At 45.6% G+C, this 27,136-nt stretch overlaps 2 protein-coding genes across 2 annotated transcripts in view; one reads left to right on the top strand and one right to left on the bottom strand.

Moving 5' to 3' along the window:
- Window positions 1-16,431, bottom strand: part of GABRA5 (gamma-aminobutyric acid type A receptor subunit alpha5) — a 54,135-nt gene extending 37,704 nt beyond the window's left edge. Inside the window, exons 1-4 of the mRNA XM_009478649.2 lie at window positions 16,346-16,431; window positions 7,934-8,055; window positions 6,029-6,096; window positions 5,695-5,915 (exon numbers count right to left, since the gene is read on the bottom strand). Coding sequence (XP_009476924.1) covers window positions 5,695-5,915; window positions 6,029-6,096; window positions 7,934-8,055; window positions 16,346-16,431 — 497 coding nt within the window. The remainder of the gene's footprint in view (window positions 1-5,694; window positions 5,916-6,028; window positions 6,097-7,933; window positions 8,056-16,345) is intronic.
- GABRB3 (gamma-aminobutyric acid type A receptor subunit beta3) overlaps window positions 1-27,136 on the top strand; it is a 193,179-nt gene that overhangs the window by 30,547 nt on the left and 135,496 nt on the right. The window lies entirely within an intron of this gene.

A 27,136-nucleotide genomic window follows, 5' to 3' on the forward strand; every position in this document is an offset into this window, starting at 1 on the left:
GTGAACAATACCTGGACCAGTTTGTGCTTATAAAGCAGGGGGAGCACAAGGGAATTGTGCTGGCAGAAAGTGTACCAGCTAACCCCAAGGGAAAGATGGGTCTGCTCAGCACAGACCTGGAACTAAAGTTGGACTTTTTGTAACCCCTCAAAGTCCAGGCAAACATCTCCCTCATCCAAGGACAGGCTGGTTCTGGTTTGGGTTTTGTCTTTTAATCAATTCTGCCCTTGCTGTGCGAATTCCTGTCTCTGTGATGGAGATCTCTGTGGGGCTCTGCCCACTTTTATTACCAGCAGAATAGGCTATTGTCATGCACTCTACATAAGGACTATACTTGGGCAGGTCATAATTGCCCATTTTGAATGTATTACAGCACAGTCTCCTCTGATAGCTTTCTCTCCCTGTGGGTAACTCCAGCCACGGATTTTTCAAAACAACAAATCTCGGTTCCTTGAAGGACAACTTTTACAAAATGGGGCAGTGTGCAATCAAAGGAGAGAGACAGGAACCAATAGGCTTGGTGTTAAAACAAGAATCCTGCTGCTATCCTCAGGGAAGGGTCCTTCACTTCATATATCCCTATTTTCTCTCACTCTGTCAAAATCTGAATTGATGAAAAGCAGCTGAGAGTCCATGCCACCATGGCAGTTTTTCATCACTCTGCAAGATCCAGCCCAATGTGAAGAAATTATTTTTTTTCTTCCAGCTTCAGGCAGTTTGAAGCTTGAATATGAAAGAAAAGGCAGCAAGTCTAACACGGGGAAAGGAAATGCATATTTGTATGGCTTGATAGCTCCTAATTAGTTTTGCAATATTTATACAATGCCCAAAAGCATTGCCAGATCCCCTTCTGTAAATATAAATGGATGCATAAATGAAATCTTCCCTTTGAAAGAAGAACAACGTATGCAAATTGAACAGAAATGTTCCCATCTAGACGGCTGGTTGACTGAAAACTAAGGGTTCATTTTAAAGTTTAGATTTGCTGGTCACTCCTTGCTCCGGGCCACACAAGCAAACCTGCATCTGGGAAAGGCTGCCTTCTGGCAAAGTCAGTGCTTGAGAACCCACACATTTTTCATAGAATAATTTTCCCTTTAAAAAAGCTAAGTAAACAAAACCTGGCTTTTCCAATGGAAGTCTTGAAAACAGCACCATATCTTCCAGCCAACTGGTTTTATAATCAATAGCTCTACAGCATAAAATGGTTAGCTTGCTAATTAAGTGCTTCATGTAAGAGCAGACTTTGTGCTAACATGCACCCAGGACATGTGTACCCTTGCACATACAATTTTAATGCTCAGTGCTAATGTAAGAGGCAGTATTTTTAGCCTAGATAAGCCTGTGTATTCGCTACAGAACAGCAAGCAGCGTGGTTATGCTGCCATCAAGTGGATAGCCATCTGAATTTTAAATGTCTTCCAGGAGTGGTAAAGATAACTGTATTTCAGGGCTGTACTAAAATTTTTGGAGTTTCTTAAACACTGTACTGACAAATGCTTGCAGTCTCCAGCTGATAAATCATGCATTTGCAGATTAATGGCACAGATTCAACTGTATACACTCTCAGGATCTCAGGCAACCTTCAGCTGCCATAATAACATGGGAAAAATCTGTTTGTACACTCTTCAGATGTATGACCACGTTGTATTTAAAATCCCAAATTATATCAGATGCCTGGAAGCCCTAGTGGTGGCCAAAGTGGCTTGGGGTCCTTTCAAAATGATGTCGAGAGTGGGGCTCCAAGGAGCCTAGGCCTTGTGATGACACAAAAAGATTTTTCGGTATCTACAAACTGACAGAAAAGAGTCAAAAATTCCCTACGAACTGCTGGCCAAAAGTTCAGTTATGGTCCAAAGATTTAGCTCTAGTAAGCATGCTCTATTTCATACAAGTTCTGGCGAAAAAGAAAAAGGCAGACTCACAGCTTTTTTCTGGCATCCTACAGCAAAGTTTATCAGAGCTTCTGTCTTTACAGCCAATTTCTACTCAGAGAAAAAATACAGCTCACTGAGCCATTTTGGATCTCTTAGCGTGAAAATGTTTCTTAAACTACTGTCCCCATTTTTCAGAATAGTTTCATGGAACAAATGAGCTTTATGCTTTTTACAACATTTATTTCTGAGATAAGATAAACTAAATATCTTTATAAATGCTTAAAGGGAAAGAATCAACTTTCTGCCTCCCTTCACAAAGCTATTTTCTATACAGATTAGGGAAATACAAAGTATATTTGCTAGTGCTTTTTTCCCACAGTGCTCTTACAAAAAAAAAAAGAAATTATTTAAAAGTGGCGATACGGACAATACTCCCCTCTAGGGGCAGAAAAAGAATTTGCAACATTCAATTCAGCAGTGTATCATATGTAAACCACATTAGTGAAATAAAACAAATAGGGCCTACCAAATCAAAGACATCAGAATTATTAAGTCGTTCCCTGCAGAGAACGCTGCTGCCTATGAAATCTGTCTAAAGAGAATGTTGTGTTCTTATATTCATGCAGAAGGGTTTTAATGCTGCACGTATATAGAAGCCCATTTATTAGATTTCCCTAGCAACATATATCCCATCAACTTCTAACCTAGACAACATATCATCAAATGAAATATGCAAAGAATACATTTTCCTTTATAAGTAAACACATGTATCATGAAAATGTATGTACTGACAAGTGCTAAAGCTGGAAGTTTGCTCAGCTGATCATACTTGGTATATTTGGAAGTCAAATAAGATGGAAGGTCAGCATCGGCTCGGCTGCTTTCCTCCTCTTCATTCAGGCAGCCAGATGCGAGGTTGCGAAAGCAATTCAGGCATCTCTGTCAATGACAGAGGGTCCAATCCTCCCTGCACGGATTACTCCTACGTACAGTCTGGGAAGCTCGCAATTCCTCCTTGGAAACGAGGGGAATGCAGAGCTAACAGAGGGTTGTCTCCACATCCCCAGACCCTGAGAATCGAACAAGCCTGACAGGAGCTACAGGAGATGGGGCTCAAGCCCCAGCTAAGACCCAGCATCTTCAACCAGTGCACCGCCACCGAGACAAGCAGCTCTCCCCTCAAAAAGCCCAACGCCGTCTATCTTCTCACAGAAAGCCATGCTGGGTAGCGTTTATGAGCTGTCACCTTCATGGGGACTTGGAAAGGGTTGGGCAGCAGATGAAGGGGCTGGCTGCATGTCACAGCCACCTCTGTACAGGTTGGGATGGGATCTGGTTAAAGCTGTCCCTGCTCGCTGCAGGGGGGTTCGGCTAGATGATCTCTAAAGGTCCTTTCCAACCCAAAGCATTCTATCATTCTATGATCCTCAAGCCACCTCGCAGCGGAGCATCACTCATGCTGCTGAAACGCCCATCATGAAAAACTGCTATCCCTAAAGTAGCACAGCTCCATGCACGTTACAAAAGCAGTCTCCTGACTTGTGTTTAAGCAAAATAGCATAGACACTCTTATTTTTAAAGTTATTACTTGCAATAGTGGAAGGCAAGCTATTTAAAAAGCTTTGCGCTCCATTTCTAATCACATACACCATGGTTAGTGGGAATTTATATCCACACACATGCACACCCACATACAATATTCTACTAAAAAAAAAAAAGTTATGTTGCATGTTTTTTAGGTTACAAAAGCATTCTGTGTCTTTCTGTAGCCTACAAAAACATCAATCCCAAAGAGCTTTCCCCCTGTGAAAAGCAGGGGAAAAGGGATTGAGTGGGACGATGAGAAAGTCAGTGTCAAAGCCAAATCTTTCTCCAGCTGCATATGCTGAGCAGGGCATTGCCTCTTCCTCAGTATACCTATAGCCTGTGGCACCTAATGTGACAATACTGTGCCACAGGAGAGGCACCTCCACAGAGTAACTCAGATTCAGCGGCAAGCTCACCTAGGGGCTTGCTCCCCCAGGTCTCGCTCCACTACCTCGGGTGGCTCAGCTCATTGCCTCATGAATTGCTGCTTCGCTGCATTCCTTGAACACTGCAAAACCCAGAGCTTGCACAAAAATAGCACGCCAGCTGCGAATCCACCACACGACATAATGTTTTGCTCCAGGCTGACTGTGAGCCTGATCTGGACTGTACTTACACAAGTAATTTACACAGATAATAGGGAACTGCCTCTGCAGCAGTCTCTGGAGTGGTACTAGTGTAGTCCTAGCAGCAGTGAGACTGGTTTTAAGGCCAGAGTTACAAGTATTTTTGTGAAAATAAGTTTGTCTGATAGTTATTCTGACTTCTATTCATTTAAGTGTGTATGTGTACCCTCACATTGTTTCAGTTTATTATTGCGGAGATCACTTGGGACTAGTAAGAGCAGCAATACACATAGTAGAAGAGAAAATGAGGGTTTTTTTTCCTTCTTTTAAACATGATCTCTATCACGTTTAAGTCTTTTTAGTGCTAGTGCAGTTACAACGGTGATGGTCTAAAGCTGTAAGGACTTATGTAAGGACACCTTACTTCTCTTAAATCTCTTTTCCTTTCAGAAGAAGGGATTTAAGACTAGAGCCAAAATAAACAAACAAATGAAACAGGTCGAAAACACCTGAAACAAAATCTGGGAAGCACCGGGTGCCAGCATATGAAAGTGTAATCCCCTTGAGCCCCAACAAGTCTTAAGCACGGGTCCCTGGGAGCGAGCTCGGGGCTCACCCTCCCAACGTGCAGCAGCGGGTGGCTGTCTGCTCTGCCCCACAGAGCCGGCCCTGCAGCGGGACGGGGCACGGCGGGAGCTCAGCTGTCCCCTCCCTTCATTGGGGGCCACCTGCTGAAAACCCGGGCATCTCAGCACCTAACTTCAGGCTCCCGACCGCTTTGCTGGGTCTTGGGCACCACTTGGGGCTCGTATGTGAAAAGCTCGGAGCAACTTTGTTGCTCGGTAGGTTTTTGCTTTCATCCCTTTTTCAAGTGTTGTCCATATGACTATGCTCTTAGAGAAAACCCCATTGAAGGCAGACGGCAGTCTTAATTACTACAGGCTAATTACCTTCAATGAGCAAATTGCCGTACACTGATGTGTGATTTGGCCTGAGAAGAATTTCAGACAAGCCTCCAACACCACCGATATTGTATCTTATATCTAGGTTATGCAATGATGAAGCTTGACAGTATGCTCTAATCAGATGAGGAGCACGATCCTGAAGATCTGAGACACTAATTTGCTTCTCCACCAATATAATGTGCCAGCTTTGTTTTCAGGAAAGTACTTGCTAAAGCAGCTTCACAGTGCCGCTAGCTTATTTCATTTATCGCTATGATGATTTGCCTTTTAGCACTATTAGTGAAATCGAAAAAAATAATAATAAAAGCTTCAAGGATTCAAGATGTACTACCCCAGAACAAGATCTCAGTTTCTGGCCTTTGGAGACAGTTCTCCTGCAATCAGCACTGCAGCTGCAAATACAAACAGTAAGAGAGAACAGTTCTTCATAAAAAAGCTGGACTGAATCATCAAATCTGTTGAGAATATGCCTTCCATTTAATCAAAGGAAATATTTAAGCGCTAGCAGTATTCAGAAGCTACAAATTAATTGGTACTTGTAGGCAGCGATCATGCTTTCCATTTTTCTTATATTCACATAAATATGTGTGGAAGATTGGTTGCCCAGCTCTACTAGGAGTGGGGGAAGTGACGCTCCCCACAAGTATTTGCAGAGCTAGTTGGGAATCAGCATCAGAAGAAATTGATCCCGGTTATTACCTCATGGTATACAGCAGAGTGCCATCATCCTCCAGGCGCAGAAGTTTGTTTGGGGTTGTCATGTTGTGAGCAATAGACTTCTTGCCATTGTGAAAAAAAGTGTCTGGGGTCCAAATTTTGCTGGCGAGCAGGTTGTTAAGAGGGAGGCGTTGCATAGGCCCTTTGAATCGCAGCCTTTCGTCTTTCCAGCTTTGTCGGAAAAAAACGTCAATGGTGTATTCCTGGCACAAAGAAACAGTCGTGGTATTGCAGGATCTGAATAGAAGCGATGGTTCCAAAAATGACTTTAGCAAAGTAAATACAATGGAGTTGGCAGCCACGCGCTCGAACTTACCATTTCTGTGTCTGACACAGGACCAAAACTGGTAACATAGATGTCTGTTTTCACCTGAGTTATTCTCTCTGTAACAAATATAGGCTCTGCATTAGTAATTGCTTTAAGATGCAAATGCGTGCGTGTGATGCATTTCTCTATTAACAATTTCTGAATCACTCAAAAAATCCCTAAAAGCTTGAAATTAAAAAAATGTTTGAGGAGGAATTTCATCCCTGATCAAACGCAGTTGTCAACCTTTGGGAGCCCAGGCCCCCTTCTTATAATCAGTGGTAAGAAACAGGCCCTTCAAGGGTGCAATTCCTCTGACCAACAGGTTTTGATCATAGAACATAGAACCACAGAATGCTTTGGGTTGGAAGGGATCATCTAGTTCCAACCCCGCTGCCATGGGCAGGGATACCTTCCATACCTTCCACTACATCAGGCTGCTCAAAGCTCCATCCAACCTGGCCTCAAACACTTCCAGGGATGGGGCATCCACAACTTCTCTGGGCAACCTGTTCCAGTGCCTCGCCACCCTCATAGTGAAGAATTTCTTCTTTAATCCGCATCTACCCTCTTTCAGTTTAAAAATGTTACCCCTTGTCCTATCACTATGCTCCTTGATAAAGAGTCCCTCCCCGTATTTCCTGTAGGCTCCCTTTAGGTACTGGAAGGCTGCTGTAAGGTCTCCCTGGAGCCTTCCCTTCCCCAGGCTGAACAACCCCATCTGTCTCAGCCTGGCCTCGTAGGAGAGGTGCTCCAGCCCCCTGATCATCTTTGTGGCCCTCCTCTGGACCTGCTCCAACAGGTCCATGTCTTTCCTATGCTGGGGACCCCAGAGCTGAACACAGCACTCACAAGAGCAGAGTAGAGGGGCAGAATCACCTCCCTCGACCTGCTGGCCACGCTGCTTTTGATGCAGCCCAGGATGCAATTTGCATTCTGGGCTATGAGCACACATTGCCAGCATATATTCAATACTTGCTATAGGATGAGATGAAATGTAGCTTGGAAGGACCTATTCCCCTCCGCTGGCTTGGGTGATCTGCCCAATTTCAGACATCTATTATAGATGTCCAAAGTTAGGTGAAATTAATTCTACCCTCAAGACTCTAAGTCCTTCTGGCATCTTTTCAAATCCAGGACTAATTTAATTTAAGGGCAGAAATTTCAGAAGTTTGTTACATAAGATAGGAGCATCGAGCCCTATTTTCAAGCATCTCTGTGTAAAGTGAGAGAAGAAGGAGAGAAAGGGATGAAAGCAATGTGTTGGTCTCACGAGGAAGGGGTGGGGGTAGCCAGATTAAAAAAGGGCCAGGAAGAAACATAACAGATGGTTTACACATGGGTAGACGATAAGAGAAATCTGGGGGATAGAGAGCTGAAGGAGGGCTCAACAAGGTTAGGATGGCAAGGAACTATTCACATGTTACGGTTTTAAAATAGCTGCGGCAGAGGTTATCAAAATGACATATCAATAGAGATTTGCTGTAGCTGTCTAAAAATGGATTGTTTGGGGATCTGTTTTTAACAGAGATTGTCACTGGCATAATCTTATACGTGCTGACCAGTGAGGGAACCTTGCAGCAACCTGCTAGCACCCTGTCTCGCTCACATTAGGGAGCACCAGAAAGAAAAGAAACCCAAACTGTATTCAGTTACAGAAAAAAATGCATCACACATGCTCTCGTAACCCACCCTCAGATGACCTTAGTGACTGAAAGACGACGACTTTCAGTGACCTTTGCATTGTGCCCTGTTTGCTAGCAGGCAAATCTACTTTCTGGGCTTCGTTTAGCTAATGAAACACAACTCCCTTGCTGAGGCCTGTGCCGAGAACAGGTACTCATTCAGGAGGGCATCATGGAGACGATGGTCCCGCATAGCGGGGAACCAGCCACAGCAAACACATTATCCTACCTCCCAGTCCCGGGCGCAGCCGATTGTCGTAGCCATCCAGCAGACCATCCAAGATCCTGGTGAATATAGTGATGTTATCATTGGCGTCCTCTTTTCCTGATGCTGTTGGCATTTGCGAGAAGCTATTTTATGCAAACGAAAAGAAACACGTCAAAAGCCGTGTCAGCCTCAAGGGGCTTCAGTCTCAAGGGAACTTTGTGACGGAGCCTCCGAGCCTCTGCCCTCTCCTGCCACTCCAGCTGAGCAGCACGGGGAGCTGCGGCAATTTCATCACTGCTATAAGCAATCATAAATAGCTCTCCCTGGAGGAAGAGGACCCAAGGAAGGACCCATGCCATGGAGGTACAGCCCTGGGGCACTGGATTGGGGGATGCCTGAGCCCACTGACCCTCCTCCCATAATGGACAGCGAGATCCCAGTCCCCCACATTGCCCTGCCCCACCTCCACCCCACCACTTCCCCAGTGCTGGCATGTCTCATCCCCTGCAGGGAGCACGATCAGCTCACAGGGCCAGCAAAAGCTGTTACTGGTATTTTTCCCTGGGTTAGCTCTCCAGTCTTTGGGAACTGCATCAGCTGGCAGGGGAGCAGCACGAGCAGCACAGGATTGCCTGGGGACATACCTTCAAGTCTGCCTGAAGGTACTCTTTAATCCTTACATGCCAAACAGCTTCTAATTTCCACAGCTTATGTAATTTATTGCCAGAACAAAGGATGCACTCTAACCTTACTTGAGGATAACTAACTCCCATTGCATTCAAAAATCCCACCCAGATCACTGGGGTATCTGAAAAAACATACTGCAGTACAGAAAACACAGTTCTTCATTCCTCCTCTCTCTTTTGCATAAATTAGTCCTCCCTTGTAGTATGCAAATAACAGCAATGGGCAGTGAGCCTCATTCCATATCTTTTGGGCCAGATTTGTTTTTGTTCTGAACTCTCTTTTCTTTCATCATTTTATCCGTGGCTCAGACCTAAGAAGCTGCTCACAGCCCACAGCACAACTATAACTTGCATTTTTAGTCCATTTGATTTTCATTTAAAGATGCTTAGGAGAATTCCCTGCCTACTAATGCCTTTGCTTACCTAAAGAACAGACACAGAAGTTTATCTATAAGCATGCTTCACCTGCAGCAAGCAACGAGCATCTCTTAAGACAGCAAGTTTGCTCACACTCAGTGCTTATTCAAGTTTCAGTCTCTGCTGAAATGGCCAACGAATGCCCCAGCTGCGACAGGGCACATTGCCCCACTAGGAACCATACCCTGCCTCATGCACCCTGCCAGCACGCAGGAATCACTTACACTCTAAGAACCTGAACTCAGTGTGAGCCAGTCGAGAGAGCCAGAGATAAAAAAAAATTTAAAAATCCATGTTTATTTACTACAAGTCCCCAGGGAAATAAATCAGTAAATAAACAGAGAACCTCAAATCATCCCTCTGAACAGCTTGCCTTGCAGAATGCGTGTAACGTGTATGTTGGGCTTACCCAACAGAACAGGTTTTATACAAAGAAAGACATGGGACCTCAACCTGGTTTGACCTGCGCAAGGTTTACACTAATGGGATCTCACTGACACCCTGTAATAAGTCTGGAAGTTTTAGTGACACGAGACCTGGCTCAGGACGAGCTGCTGGTGGCCACGTAGCCCCTCACAGACATGGGGACCCCTAGTCCTGCAACTGTTCCCTTTACAGCTTGTGTGCTTCTGTTGGAAAAGGGAAGGAATGCAAAGGCTCTCAGGAAAGGGGGGCAAGGCTGGGCGGTGGGGGCACGGGTCCTATTCCCAGGAATGCTGAAGCACATGCAAACGCCTGGCCGAGGAGGCTCCTCGCTGCCCGAATGCCATCGGCAGTGCTGCAACCCTCAACAAGCTCAACACTGGAGAGCCCAAGGCCACCAAGGAGATCCCCTCCACCGCAGGCAGAGGCGTAGCCACAAATCTCACCCATTTTTCAGGCCATCCCATCTCTCTTTGGTCAAAAGGCCAAATTAATTCTGTTTTCTATGCTGTGACCACAACATCCAGTGAGTAACTGAGGCAGAGAACATCGCAGACATGTTTGACTATAATGAAGGACAGTTAATCCAGCAGATGCAAACTGATTACAGAAACATTAGACATCCTTGCAGGCCAGACCATTCAAGACAAAAGACTGTATACTTTTTTGTCAATCGTAATCAAAGGGATTCACCACGTAAAGGTGAATATTTACAAGCAGCAGCCTAACGAATACAAACAGGAGACAGAAGTTACAGAGGTTCTTCATATGCAGTGACCATAACTAACACTTTTGTAAAATCCTAGAATACTATTTTAAACTTTTCTAATTTATTTTAGCCTCTTTTTTTGATAAGAAAGAGACATGCATCATGCTGTCTCCCTGCTTCACCGTATCAATGCAGGAACCCGTTTTCACTTTCCAGTGCATCTGACAAAGAAGCAGAGAGATCAAACTTCATTTCATTCCTACAAGTTTCATGAGAAGCAGTGACTAGACAAGGGGAGAGCGATCTAAATTAGTGCCTCATTAAGTAAAAATGTGAGGTCAGCAGTCATCTATTCCCACTGGCTCACTGACTGGGCCAGTCAGCACGCATGTTGCTCAGAAACAGCCTCAGCAAAACCAGCCCACCTCCTCTCTGCTAATTAAGAGATATAGAGGAGACTTGCAGGGTGATTAGGAAAGATCCTGGGAGAAAAGGACCGCAGAGGTAAAATGTAGCTGTTGCAATGGGAGATGGGAACAAGGGATGCTAAATGCAGAGCCAGGATTATTGCAAAGGTACGGTGCTGGGGGCACAGGATACAAAGCTTCACAAGTTTCTCTGCTCTTGAAAAGGCTTGTTATTTTTAGTGCTTATGGCTGAATTCAAAGCCAATTGAACTCAGAGGGAAGACTTCCATTGAACTATTTTTGTGGGGATGGGATAAAATATACTTAGTTCTCATAACTGCTCCTCCGAATCTCACAAGAGTAATTGATGCTGCTTCCTTCTATCCCAGCTATACAGATCATTCACAAGAATAGTACACACACCGCAAAGGCTGAAATACTTGTATATCTCCACAAGAAAAGCTAATTAATAGATGAAAAAGATGGAAACAACTAGGGTGAAGACTCATAAAAAGTCTGCACTTCATCTGCAAAACTGCAATCCAGTTTAGATTTGGCAGATCGTGTCACCCGAAAAAGAAGGCATCTGATGCTGAATTTCAGAGAAATGTCAGTACCGTGTGAAGTTGCATTTGTAGACGGATTACTGTTTGCCATTAATGCAAAGGATGCTTTTTCTTTCACAGAAAAGTTAGCATTTAATTTATATTTTTGAGATTGATGGTGAAATAGCAACTCACGTTTTGAAGTGCCGAGGTTGTCTTTTATGACATGAGACCTTTAAACAGTACTTGCTAAGTTACATGCATACATTAGATGCTATAGCTCTATGAATAGTGAGAAAACAGGTGATAATCCAAATTATTGCCACACAGCTAAAGATTAGTTTTTTATCAATATATTAGGAGGTAAGCACATTATTGCCTCTCTGCAACCACAATGTTTTTATAGCAGACATTTTCAGTTACGGATAAAAATAAACCTAGAAAAGAACCTTAGGAAAATGCTAAGAAAATTCAAAGATAATTACATTTAAAGCTCATTACTGAACATAAACTAAACCAACCAGGAATACTTCTCATCCCATTTATTTAATATTGCAATTTCAGGGTGACTGAAAAAATCAAAAGCCACAGAAGGGGCCCATCAGTGTAAAATGTAATAACTCTCTAAATTTAGATTCTCCGCTACCTCTTCCAAGGAATTCATCGTTCACCAATTTAAACATCACTGTCTTTTTTGCTATCTAGTCAAAATCATGACAGGTACTATTTATAGCTCAGTTGTAATAAGAGGAAAATGTATGGTAGATATTTCATGATTTTCCCCAAACTTTAAAAAAAAAAAAAGTAAGAGACACTGGAAAAATAACTGAGGAGTATTTTGCAACTGAAGGGTGTATTTTTTTCCTCTGTCTCTTAAGAGTGGAGTTTCCAATAGCTTGCTTTAGTAAGATTGGAATTATACGAGAACTTCAGACAAATTAACAATTTGTGGAAAAGACAGTGGAGAACACGCTTGTACACTTTTGGATACCGTCAGCTGGCCAAATGTCAAAGGATGTACTTTTCTAAGTTAGCTTCTTACTACCCCTTTCTTACAGATTCCTGAGATACGAAAATGCTGATATTTTGTGAATTTGTGCAATGAAGATGCAATTCTTCCACATCATGAGGATAGGGGAGAGGACTGACTGAAAATAATGAAACTTTAATGGTCTTGGCAGATCCTTAAAGAATAATTTAATTCTTTTATTTAGCAAGAGCAGTATTTTACTACCTTCTGGGAACGAGCAATTTGTGAGTAGTGCAATAAAAGCTTGTTTTTCATAGGGTGACATCTTACCGTCCTCACCCCCTTGCACCTTAACGCCCCTTTCAATATCCTGAATTTCTCCCAGTAATTAAACAGCTCCCAGTACTCTCACCTCCCCAAGTCACCAACCTGCAGCTTCACTAGGAGGCAACTCGTGCCAGGGCTGATCCTGCACCAAGCACGCGCTGGATGGCCTGCCAGCATGTGTCTGCTCTTGGGCCGGCCGGCAGGCCAAGCAAAACAGAGATGCTGAAGCCGTAGCTTTCTGTTCGGCAGGGGGATTGACTGACATCTGTCTGCCTCCTCCAAGCAGTTCTAGGTACCCACTTAGTTTTCAAATTATTAAAATTGTCTAATGGGTTCAAAAAGCTATCTGGAGACATGGAGAAGGAAAGGCAAACAGAATTAAAAAAAATGGATAAGCATGACTGCATAAGCATATGATAATTCTTACATTAGTCTTAAAAATATGAGGAAGAACTCACTAACATCTGCAAGTGCTTGGAAAGGGATAACCCAGCAGAACTAACTGCTTAAGGTTGCAGAGACTAACTTGAAATAACAGCCTGAAGGAGAGGTATGTTTAGCCTAAATAGCAGGATTATGGTCTTAGTGATAAGGACTGTGAGCTAGTGGAAAAGTATGTAAAACTGCAGACACGCCACAGACTGAATTCTTACAGTGCACAGACAAGTCTTGCGTTGGCTACATTTAATTGGGATCTTCTGTTTTCCGTGTTTCTACTATTATAAATATTATTAGCAGATGGCAAATAAACTGCGGTTATACCAACAACATCCGTCCCCATTGGTTTCGGCTCTCGGACGGATTTCTGAAATTGCACGTCTAAAATGCAAACACACAGGGACTGCGCGTCACCAGCATGTCCCCAGAGATGTCCCCATGGACAGTCTGGGGCTTGCAAAAAAAGAGTCAGGATGCAGTAAGGATGGCCGGCATGGGGCCCACCATGTGCTACCTCATGTCAGGGAGGTTTCGGTGCAGGCAGTCACCCATCGTGCCAACCCTCGCAGGGCTGCAACTGCATGGGCTCCCCGAGGGCCAGGAATTGCCAGTGGCTGGGCAGTGCCATGGCACCCACGGAGTCTGGCAGGACGGGACCCCGCGTACACTGATTTCCTTCCCTGACTGCCATGCTCAGCCTCACAGCGTCGCTCTTGCCGGCATCGGTCTGAAGGGAGCAGAGTCTGAATTACTTAGCGTTTCCACTGACCCCCTGCCAGGAGAGCACCCGCCTTCTGCTTGGTTTTGTCAGCCTGACCCCATGGGCCTCGCACTCATGAAACCGTGACTGAATTCAGCGCAAATCCTTCACATAAAACAAATGGGAGGAATCAGCCTCTTGTCTCACCTGAAAATACTCTTCGCAGTTATATTTGACTTTTAATTATTCTCTAGCTCTATTATTAATGTTTACTTTCAAGACAATCATGAACTATCTTGAAATGCTTCAGTAAAATACCTTAACTCATTAAAGCATTATACAACTCAAGGCTGAATTCAAGCAAGCTTGAAAAAGCCTTGACTTGTGCTGGACTGTTCTCCAGAAGTAGACTCATAAAACTGTTACACCAAGAACGGGGGGGGCTTCGCATCCTCTTCTCATTTCATCTATATCTTTGAATTTTAATTCAGTCATTTTTCTTTAAATAACTTCTACCAACTATGCCTACAGTCCTCCTCTACCGCCTATTGATGTGGATAACTCTCGATAGCCATTCCACATTTATGTTAAACATTAATCACAGACTTTTGCTGAGATTTCTGAAGCAGCCTAGGAGACTGAGGTACATAATTCCTGTTCATTTTACCAGGCATTGGGCATCAAAATCCCCCAAGGTGGCTTTGGCTATATCAGCAAAAACTGTATTTACAATTTAATATAAATATGGAACAACTGTGGAGAATCGTAGACAAATCTCTGCCTTCATCTGTAATGTCCTACTGTATTTTGCTTTTTAATTTGTGTTCATTTGACCAATCACCTTTATCTATCACACTGCCAAATGCACTGCAGTGTAACAGTGCAGTCCAAACATGGATGAAGCTAATAAAGAAGGACCTGGTAGCAACAGCAAGTATTATCAGTATCAGATTCTTGCAGTTAATATACCAGCCTACATGTAAATTGTACCATTCTGTCCTGAAGATTCAGTCCCAAAGCACTTAGCAAATTACACTCTGAAACTGCTTCTGCCTCTGAAACAGAAGCGCTGGAGCATCCTGTGTCTTCTGAGCAGGGTCAAAATTCTGCCCTAAGGCAGCGTGTGAATGGTTCAGCGAATTGGAGCTGCTTATCTCTGCAGGCCCAGACTAAAATTACTAGATCAGAAATGGGGGGCGGGGGGGGGAGAGGTTACGTGATGATCTCATTTTAGTGCACAGAAGCTTTTTGAGAACTCGCAGAAAACAAGTGCCCTAGTTTCCCCTAACTGTCCTGTTCTGATTATCTGCCAGGTTACAGGTCACACCAATTCCTACCTGGGACTTTGATTCACTATTTGCTTTGGAGTCAAAAGGGAGGGTTAAACTCTCTTTTTTTGCAGCCTCACCTATCTACTCTTCTGTTAGAGGAGTAACACAGTTAGAACACCCCACACCAAACAGGTCATGCTCAACTATTGCAGTGTGCTGCCTTCTGCAGGGATGATGAACAATCAGGAAGGACTTAAGGTTATAGTCCTCAAGATTTTCACAGTGTGGCAACACTTTGTCAAATTACAACCACGTCAAGACAAATTTAAAACCAGTCCCACTCTATCTATGCCCTCTTCATTTCTGTCACAAAGTCCAGGGAGAGTTTTGCCTTAGACCACAGTGAAAGCAGGACCAAGCTTTTCCAAGGTGAATAAATCGGTGCGCAGCTCTTGGCATGCTTTGTAGTGTGCAGCCCTACAACCATTCATATATGCCACTGCGGTCACAGCCTTCCACCTGCCCACACAGGACACATGCTGGAGACAGGGCTAAGTTTTGCTTACAGCATAGACAGTCATCGCTCAAAGTTTGGTCCTTCTCCTAGTTCCAATCTGGAAAAAAATCACTTTGCTTGAAATCAAAAACTGATTTGCATCTCCATTTTGTATCTTCTTACAGCAAGGAACTGATGGGTGTGCTTGTGAATCAGCACGTTGGGAGGATTCATTTTTTTCTGGTGAAATCATAAATAATTGTTCTCCTCCACAAAGAAGAATCAACCTACGTTTCCAGAGGACTTGTGAAACGCTTTTTCTAGACTCCATTGCATAGCCCGATTTTGGAAAGTTCTTAAGATCTCTGGGTTTAGGCAAACAACATATAAATACAGGGTTTATGTTTGGGTTTGTTTTTTTTTTTTTCCCCTAAGAGCTATAGTAGGAGTATTTCTTCAATACGGTTTTCAGAATACCACCGTCAGGAAAGCACCCAAAACAAAAATAAGGATTCCTGGCTATACGCTTCAGGGAAACACAATTTCTAAATATTCCAGCAAGTTTCAAACTCAGCCATCCTTCTGAGCAGTCACGATCTTAGCTTACTCACTAGGAAAGCCTGTACCAGCTAGCAGCATGCACTGAGTCCTGCTGTTGCAGTCTTGCACTACTGCCTATAGCCTGCACCCGCCAGGTGAGAGGGAAGGTGCAAGCCCCCCTCAGTCGCAGCCACGGGGGCCGGGAGCACTGCAGCCCCCGGCTGTGCTACGCCCAGGTCAGAGCACTCAGCAGCCGCAGGCCTCGTCTGAGCTCCCCGTGCCCCCCCAAACCTTCCCGCAAGAGCGTTATGGGCGTAAAGAACCGATACGAGACAGTAAATTTGAGCAGGAAAGCAAATCGCTCCCTTCCCCCTGACACTAGCACGTTAAGATGAAATGCAAAGCCCACTTGTTTTGTTCGGCTGCTCCGTACCACACGGAGCCAAGGTTTTTCATTTCCTTAAAAACCCCACAGCAAAAATTCAAACGCAACTGGCAACTCACCCGAAGTGGCTGGCTAAACTCATGGAAACGCAGAAGAGGAAGAAGTTTTTGATCATGATAAAGCCAGAGGCCATCCCATTGTCCATTCCAGAGCAGAGGAGGAACGCAGGTGGTTGCTTTGGTAAAGGTGCAGCTGCTCACTTTGTTCTTACGCTGCAACAATACAAAAAAAAAAAGAGAAATTATTACATGGACAAACAGCAGGATAGCCGAGCTCAGCTAGCACCGCATCTTCTGCTATCTGTGTTTTTCACAAACTTATCTAGGCTTATGTAAACATCAGCTGTTTATGTAAAATTGTATATCTTCAAGGACGGGTTTTACCTTCTGCTGACAGCAAACTACAACACAGGAAAAATTCTTAGTGGCCCAGTTTTCCCCTATATTCGTCCATCGTATAAGTAACTAAAGAAATAGTCACCGTATTCCAAATGCCAGTTTCGACCCTTTTACCTATTTCAACAACTTCCACATGCCTGCAAACCCAGGGCTGTGTGCAGCCTCCGCATCCCTTCCTTCCATCGCAATTTTTTTTCCCATTAAATACCCGGCTTCCCTTTCCAAAATCCCAGTTGGAATGCCAAGAAACACCTACTGTTTCTTGGAATTCATGCTGCTGATGCACGGTTTTAGCAAAAAGAGGGTGGGTTTGGGAGGGGGGGCGGGGGGGGGATAAAAAGTGACCTTCCTCGCAAAGGCACATAAACCTCACGCTAGCACCAAGAATGACAGTAATGTAGCTGCTCCAGCGACTGCCGCTTTTCGGATACCTGCCTCAGAGACCAGATCACCAATTTCAGCATTGTGCACTAACGTTTTCCTCTGTGCCCTATTAAAAAAAAAAAAAACAAACCCAACAGAAACAGACCCCAAAAAACCAAAACCACCACCAAAGCCCCCAAACAACCCCCCGAAACACACCCAGAGGGGGGCGCCTGGATTCTCCACCTGAAGCCTGTGCCCCCCGCGCTACACCGCTCAGCAACTTACTCTCCCCGCCCCGCCGGCGCAGCAAAAGCCCAAACCAAAAGCCGCCCCCCCGCCGCTCCCCGCGCTGCCCCGCGGCGGGTCCCGCTCGCTCCGCGCCGCTCCGCACCGGGCACTGCGGGGGCCGCCGCTCCCCTCCGCGCTACGCGGAGCCCCGGCCCGCCCGCAGCCGCCCGGCGACCGCCGCCCGCCCCGCTCCGCCGCCGCCCGCGCACTGCGCCCCGCGCCGGCCGCGCCCGCTCCGCACCGCTCCGCGCAGGCTGGCACCTGCCCGGCCGCGCCCGCTCCGCCGCCCCTTCCCAGCCCCGCCGCGCCCCCGGCCTTGCCCCCACCCCGCCCGCCAAAGTTTCCCGCGGCCATGTGCGGGGCGCTGGGCGGGGGGGGGCTGCGGGCAGGGCTCCCCACCGGAGCCTCCACCGTCCCGGCCGGGCGCGGGAAGCCCGGCGCTTACCAGCCGCCGGCGGGGGGGCACGGAGGGCGAGGGGGGCGGCGTCGGCCCGAAAGTTGCGGAGCGGAGCGGGAGCGGCGGCGCTGCCTCCCCGCCGCTGCCTCCCCGCCGCTGCCAGGCGCGGCCCCGCCGCAGCGCCGCGCCCGCGCCGCCCCCGCCGTCGGGAGCGCGGGTCGGTGCCCGGGGCGCGCCCGCACCCCGGGGTCCCCGGCGCGGAGCCCCCCCCCCGCGCCCCCCCCGGCGGGTCCCCGGGCTCCCCGCACCCCGGGGAGCAGCCCCCCCGCGGCGGGGTGCTGGGCGAGGCCGGCCGGCACCCACCGGCGGGCGGGGGAGAGCCCCTGCCACGGGCCGGCCGTGCGGGCGCCCCGCAACCGTGGGGCAGGGCCGCCCCCAAGGGCGGGCGAGGCTTGCCGCTGCGCGGGCTGCTTACACGCACGCATGTAAGCACGCATACATGTACACACCCGCACACACGCAGAGCTGCGTCTCCGTTCCGCTCCTGCAGCCGGTGGAGCCGATCTAAGCCATGACAACTCCGAAGTGCTGAAGCGGGGCTTTGTACCCGCAACGTTAACTCTTTGTACGTCCTCATGGTTAGACGTGCACGGGGTTTCCTCGGTATTAACAATTTCGGAGACCCGCGGGAACTTCGAGGTTTCCTTCTGACTGTACGCAGTGTCATTCCAGAAAAATGGATGCACTGCTTCACAGCCTCAATATAGGGAGCATTACGCTTGCTACGTGTCCAAGTCACATATATTATTACATACTGCTCGCTGGTGTGGAAGGATTGGTGCATTTTGAACTACCCAAAAGATGAAACGAGTGCTGTGTAGTCCCAGTTCCTGCGGATTCCTTGAGACGCGTGCAACATTTTGTAACAAACACGCGCGTGTTACGTGTGATAAATACGATTTCTATATATACTGCTGTCACCATACTTTGAAATAATGCTCCAAACTCAGTTATTAAATTAACAGATCTAACAAGGTAATGCCTGTCTTTCAGGCAATGTTATGGATCAATGAAGCATTTGTCTTTTTCCTATATCCATAAAAAAAGCTCTATGAAATTAATCCCTCCACTGAGATCGATACCCATTCTGTAGCTCATTGCCGTAGAGGGTGTGCTATACGTGTGCCTGGTTCACGGTCTGCATGGTTTGAATTGAAAACTGGTCCTTATGAACTGAAATTTTCATTTTTGTGGTTATATGTGGTGCTTAGCTGCGTTTCAGGTTTTCCAGCAATGATTTATGATCTTCAATGCAGAGCCACAACGCATACGTTGTTCCTTGTTGTTCCTTAGTGAACTTCAATAAATATGAAGTTGTGAATGAATGTTACTATCCGAATAGCTTTCCGGGTGCTTAAAAATATCTGAGCAAAGTAGTATGAAGCGCCAGTAGTTTCTCATGATTATGTTCTCGCCTAGGAGTGCTTAAATCAGACTTTTTTACAGTGCTTTGATTTCTAGTATGAACTATTTATGTCTCTGCATAGATGATGTTGTAAAAATATGTGATCTTTAAATAATTTTACAAAAGCAAGCCGTAGACACGTTGGCCTAGACTTTGCGTGCGAGCGGGCGAGAGCTGCGCGCTCTCCGGCTGCTCGCTCCGGCTCTGCGGCGAGCAGAACCCAGCCGGGTCCCTCTGACCCGCCGCGCCCTCTCCACGAAGCCACACGCTGCGGATCCACTCCACAAAAACCAGAGGGAGAAAGCGTTTAAGACTGGGGGAAGTGCGATAGCAAGAAAAGGTTAACGCGCAGCCTGACGAAAAAGAAAAGAAAGAAAGGAGGAAGCGCCTTGCTCGGCGAAGCGGGCGAGCTGGCAGATGACCGCCGCCGCACGGAAAGCCGCGCCGGCCGTGGAAAACGCCGCTCCCACGCCACGCCGAGCCCCGGCCGGCTCTCCCTCCGTGTCACCGCCCCCCGGGGTGGGCGACCCCCGGTGCCGAGGGCCGCAGCTGCCGCCGGAGGGCAGCCCGGCTCCACGCAAGCCCGGCGGCGGGCAGCGAGCGGCGGAGCGGGCGGTGGCGCCCGCGGGCCGCGGCAGCCCCCGGGCCGCGGGGGGCCGGTGGGCGTGGGGGTGCCGGGCAGGGCCGGTGGGGTGATGTGCCGAAAGGGGTGGCCGGTGAAGCCGGCGGGAAGCCGCCGCTTGCGGTGGGGTGCCTTGAGGATAGCCAAAATAGAGCGGCTGGGAGGAAGAGGAGCCTTAGGCATCGCTGGCGGTGGTTTCACCCGCAGCTGATGGCTCCCAACAGCAGCGGCGGGCTGGGTTTTTTTTTCTATAGCCTTGTCGGTTTGGTAGCGGTGTAATACAGATCTGGTTCTAGTTTGCCAGCTAATTATAGCTAATGATGCAATATATCTGAAACGCGTTGTTTATAATGCAAGGTATTAACTCCCGGGCAAGGTGCTTCTTGAGAGCCTGTCAGACATCAATTGCATAGGTTTTCAGACTGGATACCTGCAGGATGGTGGCTTTGACCCGTGATCGCAGAGTTACAACAAGCAATAGAGAAATCGTTGTATCGTACGTGTCCTCCACTGTGTGTTTTTTCAGGTACTGCCTTGTGATTCACGCTTACCCTTATCCTTAGCCCCCTTGTTTGATTTTAAAGGATGTGTTCAATTCAGTATGTGACACAACTGCTTTTTACTGTGGTCAAGGAAACGTTTTGTTTGGTTGGTTGGTTGTTTTCTGCCCTGGTGTTTAGCAAAAGCCAACACAGCCTACCAGAAGCCATTTCATATCTGGGAGAAGTTTTGTGTGGTCCCTCTCTCACACTTCTCCTCCCCGCTTCATTAAGTAAAGTTGCTTATTTGCAGAGATAAAGGCATTTGAGCTAGATCATCTCTACACAGGACTGAAACATTAGTACAGGCAAACTGGGCTGTGATTTTTACCACGGCATGCGTGAGTACTTACACACTCGGGAGATCACTGGGCAATGCACACCGAGTCTAACACTGTGACACTCTGTGTTGGAAAATGGCCTGCTTCTCCAGCAGCCAAAGGTGTCTCTGATATTGATGCAGCCACTCCTTCTTCTCCCAAGAGAGCTACAGAAAGCTCATGAAGTTGCGTGCAGGTTGTGACATGCTGTGGGTATTGGCCCAAGCAGTGGCTCTTCAGAGCATTCTCTTCCACCAGAACACTTCACTTCTGACATCTAGGTGGAGAGGATTGCCTGTTTTCTTGAAATCTTCTGCCTTTGGCCTCCTAGCTAAGACTCTGCAAAAGACAGTGCTTGGGACAGTGATTTTGGTGATACAAATCCTTTTCCAATGGAGAGCAGTCTGAATTCATCAGTCATTGCATGAATCCCTAACCATCAGCTAACACCAGCTTGACCGCTCTCAACACAGAGACTGGATCTAACAAAGAGCAAAAGTCTTGTTTCCACTCCCTTCTCTCTCAGTATTTGTACAGATGACAGTCAAGAGGCTTCTATTCAGCCCTGGTGAGACACACCTGGAGTGCTGGGTCCAGCTTTGGCACCCCAGTATGAGAGAGACATGGACATACTGGAGAAAGGCCTGCAAAGGGCCAAGGAGATTATTAAAGGACTGGAGCATCTCTCCAGAAAGAGAGGCTGAGAGAGCTGGGACTGTTCAGCCTGGAGAAGAGAAGCCTCAGGGGGACCTAATGCATCTGTATAAATACCTGGAGGGGAGAAATGAAGAAGAGGGAGCCAGGCTCTGCTGAGCACTACCCACCTGACAGGACAAGGGACAGTGGGCACAAATTAAAAACCATGACATTCCATCTGAACAGAAAACATGTTTTTACTTTGAGGGTGGTCAAACATAGGAACAGGCTGCCCAGAGAGGTTGTGAAGTCTCCATCTGTGGAGGTACTCAACACCTGAAGGGGAATGATGCTGGGAAACCTGCTGTAGCTGACCCTGCTTGAGGAGGAGGTGGGACTGGCTGATCTCCAGAGGTGTCCTCCAGCTTCATCCATCCATAGCCGTCTAAGCTATGGAAAGTGTCATCCTGTGAAACTCTGTATTACTTTTCCCAAACTGCTTCACAACTGTATCTGGTAGTGAAATGATGTAAATAACCTTCCTGATATGAGAGGTATTAGAGTCTGATAGACTTTGAAGCATTTGGTGTATTTCTGAATATTAAGGAGGGATATTCAAAGCTTTTTCTTTCCCTCATGCATGCCCACTCTACAATGTCCTGGACACCGATAAAACACGGACCAATGACCTGCATTTCACTTGTCTGACAGGCCACGCTGCAGACAGAGTTGCTTTTAGGACCTGGTGTTTTGGTGGTTGGTTTTGTGCATCCTAGTAGCAATAGAGAGCTACGTAACGGAGCTTTGTGAAAGGCGGCTCGGGGCAAAGTAACGTTGGGAACGATTGCTCAGAGATAGAGCTGGTCCCTTGTTGTGTGACACAGAATAGATCAGTGGTGCCACTGGGAGAGAGAGGCAGGTGACCCGCCCTCCCTGTCCCAGCAAAATTCCAGCTGGTTGTGAAAAGTGACATCTTTAGCAAGCGACACTGATGCTTCTGCGTGCTATTCATTGCGATTCCCAAATCTGCAGGTTCAAAGGTGTAAAAACTTCATCCAAAGCTAATCCCGAGCAGGTTGCTTTCTTCACGCATTCAGTTCAGAAATGAACGCAAGGCTAAATTTTCTGTTTGGTGGTTTATCCTATCTGTTATGGGCAACCTATGCTTCAGTCTGTTTCCACACATTAGACTAACAGCTGAGCGAATGTTGAGGGTATGCCTGAACGCTGCTGTCATGGATTTAGAGCACGCCCTAAGCTTCACGGTGTTTCTGGAAACCTCTCTAGGCAACTCACAAAGGTCCCTACTCCGAGATGAGAGCCTCAGGTGCTGGCAGCCCTATTTCTCAAAAGTGGCTGGCAGGAAATTTAAATGAGTTTGGATCTGCATTAGACACTTAGCCCCGTTAGACCAGGGAAATGATATCTGAAGATACCTCCCCCCTGTCCCCGAAGGAGTGGAGAACACTTTCAACACTTTTCAGTCCAGCGTAAGGTTTTAAATCCTTGGATTAGAGCATTAAAGCAAACTTTGTCTGTTACTTACAACTATGTCCCTGTCTTTCTGCGTAAAGACACACAAAGGGGCTCCATCTTTTTTTCCAAACCCACCTTGTTGTCTGACTCCTTAAAATTCCCTTCGCCCTTATAGATCCTATCCTCCCTACAGGTTAACCCAGCTGGGCCAGACTTGCACAGTTTAAATTCCACCTCTGTGGCTGAGATGAGTATAACTGTTGAAAGCCTGGAGCCGGTCGCTGAAGAGCACGGGGCCAGGGCCAAGGGTGGGGTTCAGTCCTGGCACTGCCCTTGCGGTGGTTTCGCAGGGAAACGTTGTGCACAGGCGGGTTTTGATAGTTCACGCATATCAGTTCAGCTTGCCGGCAAGATAGCCCTTTTCTCCTCTGTCCTGGAAAAGAGAGAATTTCCTTTACACCAGTGGATAGTCAGAGCATGGGGTCAAACCTACTCACAGATGTTTTTCCCATGGAAGAATTGAGGTTTTATTCACATTCTTGCCAGGTTCAGGTGTGAAATCTTCTCCCTGTTCCTACAAAGTCTACCCAAGTCTGCCCTTGAGATACAAACCATGAAAGCCAAAGGAATTTGCAATGTCCTGAACTGCTAGTTCATGGTCTTAAATTCAGGGGGACAAAAGGGGCTGCCCAGCAGCAGTCCCTCCTGCAACACACAGTCCACAGATTTCCACAGCAGTAGAAACAGTGACTTTCTGTTTTGCTTTCCTCTTGCTTTGTGAGAATCCAGGCTGTTTTTTCTGGTTATCCATGAACTCTGCAGCAAGTCACCTCCTCCATGAATGCTATATCCCCTAAACAATTGCCTACTGTTATCTCACCTTGAATCTGCCCCTGGTTTCTCCTCCTGTTGGCACAGTGTTTTTAGCAGAGATCAGATCGTGGACTAGTGAGATTGGCATTGCAAGTAGGAGATTTGAAATAACGGTGTCACCTAATCAATGTTTATAACCCAAAGATGTCTTAGATTTGACATCCTGGGCCAAATTAACAAATTGATTTAATGTACCTATATGGACATAGTGGATACAGATGTGAAGTTCACATTTTGCCCACCTCTGAGCTGGACCGATTACAGGTTCCCTGCTTTGCAACCATAGAAATTGTGCTAATAGTATGGGAATGACAGTGCAAATAGATGTACTTAAGCTTCTTAGCAGGCCTAGTGAGAAGCAGGTGTAGTCAAAAGCCAAAGTTAGGTACATGTGGAGCAAACAGAAGCACATTTTACCTTCTCAGTCTGTATACTTACTCAGCAGTGGCAGTCATTGTATCCTGACATTCCCAGGTGATTGCCTGGGGATCTTCCAGTTCACCAGAATTTAACTTTTAAGCATGAAATATATAAACCATACTTCTGCATAGAAAGAAATAATCATGTAAAGGATGAATAAGTGTTCTCTAAACATATAAGATACTTGTAACTAATGTGTTCAAGTAGATTATTCTATGTTAAACACTGGTGGTACATGCTTACATCTAAAATGTTACAGTTTTCTGTGTAAACTTGTTATGGCAGACAAGTGGGCATCAACTCAGAAAACCTCTGAACTGGAAATTTATGATCTTCTGATATATGAAATACCTTTAATTATTTTCTTCAAAATGGATAAATCTACTGGTTAGTATTTTAGCTAGCTAAAGTAGCAGTTATATCTATATTTGAAAAATAACAAGTCATTAGGGTAGCAATGTATATGATCTTAAGGCCTCAGTCCTCCTGTCTGGTGATTCAGGTGCATCTTTTCTGTAAGCAAGTACGACACTGCATGGTGCACTCCTTGTGAGGACAGAGCACACCTTTAATGATACAGTTGAGCAAAAAAACAACTTACTGTCTATTCTGAAGCACCTAAGTAAGAAAACACTTTGTGGAGAATAACCACAGTGATTCAGTTTCATATACATGATTCATAAAGAAAGATTAATCAGGCTTAAACTAGAGAATACAAGTTCTGCATCAATATTCAAGGGTTTATGCATATGCTACTGTACATGTAATTCCCTCATAACAGGAAGGAGAGAACAAATCTTAGAAGGAACAACACAGAAATTTGTTGAAGTGATGTTGATAAATTCTTCATTAAGTATACATTCAAATATTCATAATGGATGGAAGGTGAGTGTATCCATAGACAATATAGGACTATAGTAACCTAATGTACTTAGCGATGTTAAGGACAGAGTTTTTGAAGTTTAGAAATCGGTTACAGACAAGAGGTACCAGAATCTATTTGACAGTACATCTCTGAATTTTATTATACCTACATATATATGTATATCTCTCTCTCATATTTAAGTTATAAGCTCTAAATATTTATGCCTATTGATACATGTATGTACATATCAAGTTTACCTGTCAGCTGGGTTTTGGCTATGTAAATGCCAAGATAAGATTGGATTAGCACGTTTTAAGTTGTTGTGACGAACTCAGGTCTTTTTTGGCTGCTATAGTTTCCATATTTGCTGCATTTCTCTGTTGTTTACATGTGCGCTGGGCATATTGACAGAACTCATTATTTCTGTTTCTGATCAACACAGGTAACTGTCAAAGATACCAACAAATATTTGTTTCCACTTCCGTAAAATTTTACAAATGCGTTCAAGTCACCCTGTAATGATTCATTATAACAATTAGCTGCTGCTACAAAAAAATACATTAATGCATACCATTTGGAAAGCTGTAGACACAACTTACATTTATTTTAGGATTTGCAGTATACTGCTTTTCAGGCTGAATTTATTGGCAAGGGTTAGGTGGGAATAAATGTTCTCGGCAGTTCCAAATCCCATTAAATGTGACTTCTGTTATATAGATTCAAGTGCTATAATTAATAAAATTTCAAGAAAAATGAGGTTTAAAATTGTTCCATCTAGAATTAACATTTACAGAAATTGGACAGAGCTGCTAAAAAAAAAAAGAAAAAAAAAAAAGGAAATAACCTGAAAATGCCCTGTTTTGGAAAAGATATTGATGGAGATTTCACACTGATCTATATATAATACTACGGGATGTTAAAAATTAACGATTGAACTATAGCAAGCATTATAATATACCACACCAATGCAGGTGATGTCAGTCCTACAGCTTTGTGTGAAAATATTTTGTCAGTCCCACTACAGTAGAATTCAGAAAACTAAAAATAATAACATATATTATGTATATCAGTCAGGAAGTCAGATCTTGATGTAGCAGAAATTGGCTAAGTGAAGGGCAGCAGAACTACGCCCATACATCAGCTGAGGTTATGCCTCAAGTGTGACCCAGTAATTACGATTCAGTCAATGAGAGTTTGTTTGAATCTGAAGAATGAGCTTTGACACAAATATTAAGTAGGGGCGGGGTTTTTTTTTTCCTTTTGGTAAGTAATTTATTCAATGAAAAATAGGTGGCTTGCTCACAAAACAACTGCAGAGCAGGCTAAAATTTGGCAATTTGTATTAGTCAATGGAAAAAAAAGTAGGGTAAAACACTAGAGATATTGAGCATTTTGGTTTCAATACTTCTAGAAAAGTCAGTAGGATGGAAGAGAAAGCTATAGCTGCAGAAAGAGTTAAGGACAGCTGTGAGGAATTGTCATACAACCCATGCTTCAGATAGTCCCTTTGGCTGTGAGAAACCCACATTAACTCTGCTATGGGCTGCCATTATCTTTTTGGACACAGGGAAGTTTGTATGGATTTTCCATGTTCTGTCCTCATAAACTGTTACGGTTTTACAGAAGTGATTGAGTGTTCAGTGGGTCAGCTATCAGTGGAGATGAATACCTGTGTGCCAGCCCTTGCCAAGGAAAGCTTTGCCTGGAGGGAAGGAAGGCACCCTACCTCCAAGCTGCATATTTAGTACGTAGCAGATGCAAGTTCAGTCCTGGGTGCAGAGTGTTTTCTTCAACTACCTGTGCTGTAGTTTTTGAAGGAACCAAACAGGCACATGGACTGGAGGGACAGCGTGGCACATTCTGTGCAGGTCCCCACGCTGCACACTCGTTGTGTCTGGTCCTTCTTCAAAGTCCACAGCAACTCCATTGGCTGTAAATTTTGGAAAGACAGGATTACTTGCGTAAGTAAGATGAGCTGGATTTATCACCATGCCTTTCACCTTCAGCAACTGAAAACTAGTGGATTAGTTTCAAATTTGGAACTGTATACTTGGATGACAGACTGCTGGTCAATTGTATACAAGAAACTTTACCTGCTTGTCTAAACAGTATCACTTGTGGATCCTGGGAGCTAACACCCATGTTAATTTTAGCAGCCAAAGAGTGGGAACGGTCAAAGAACACA

This window comes from Pelecanus crispus, chromosome 1 (assembly GCF_030463565.1).
Source record: "Pelecanus crispus isolate bPelCri1 chromosome 1, bPelCri1.pri, whole genome shotgun sequence".
NCBI lineage: Eukaryota > Metazoa > Chordata > Aves > Pelecaniformes > Pelecanidae > Pelecanus > Pelecanus crispus.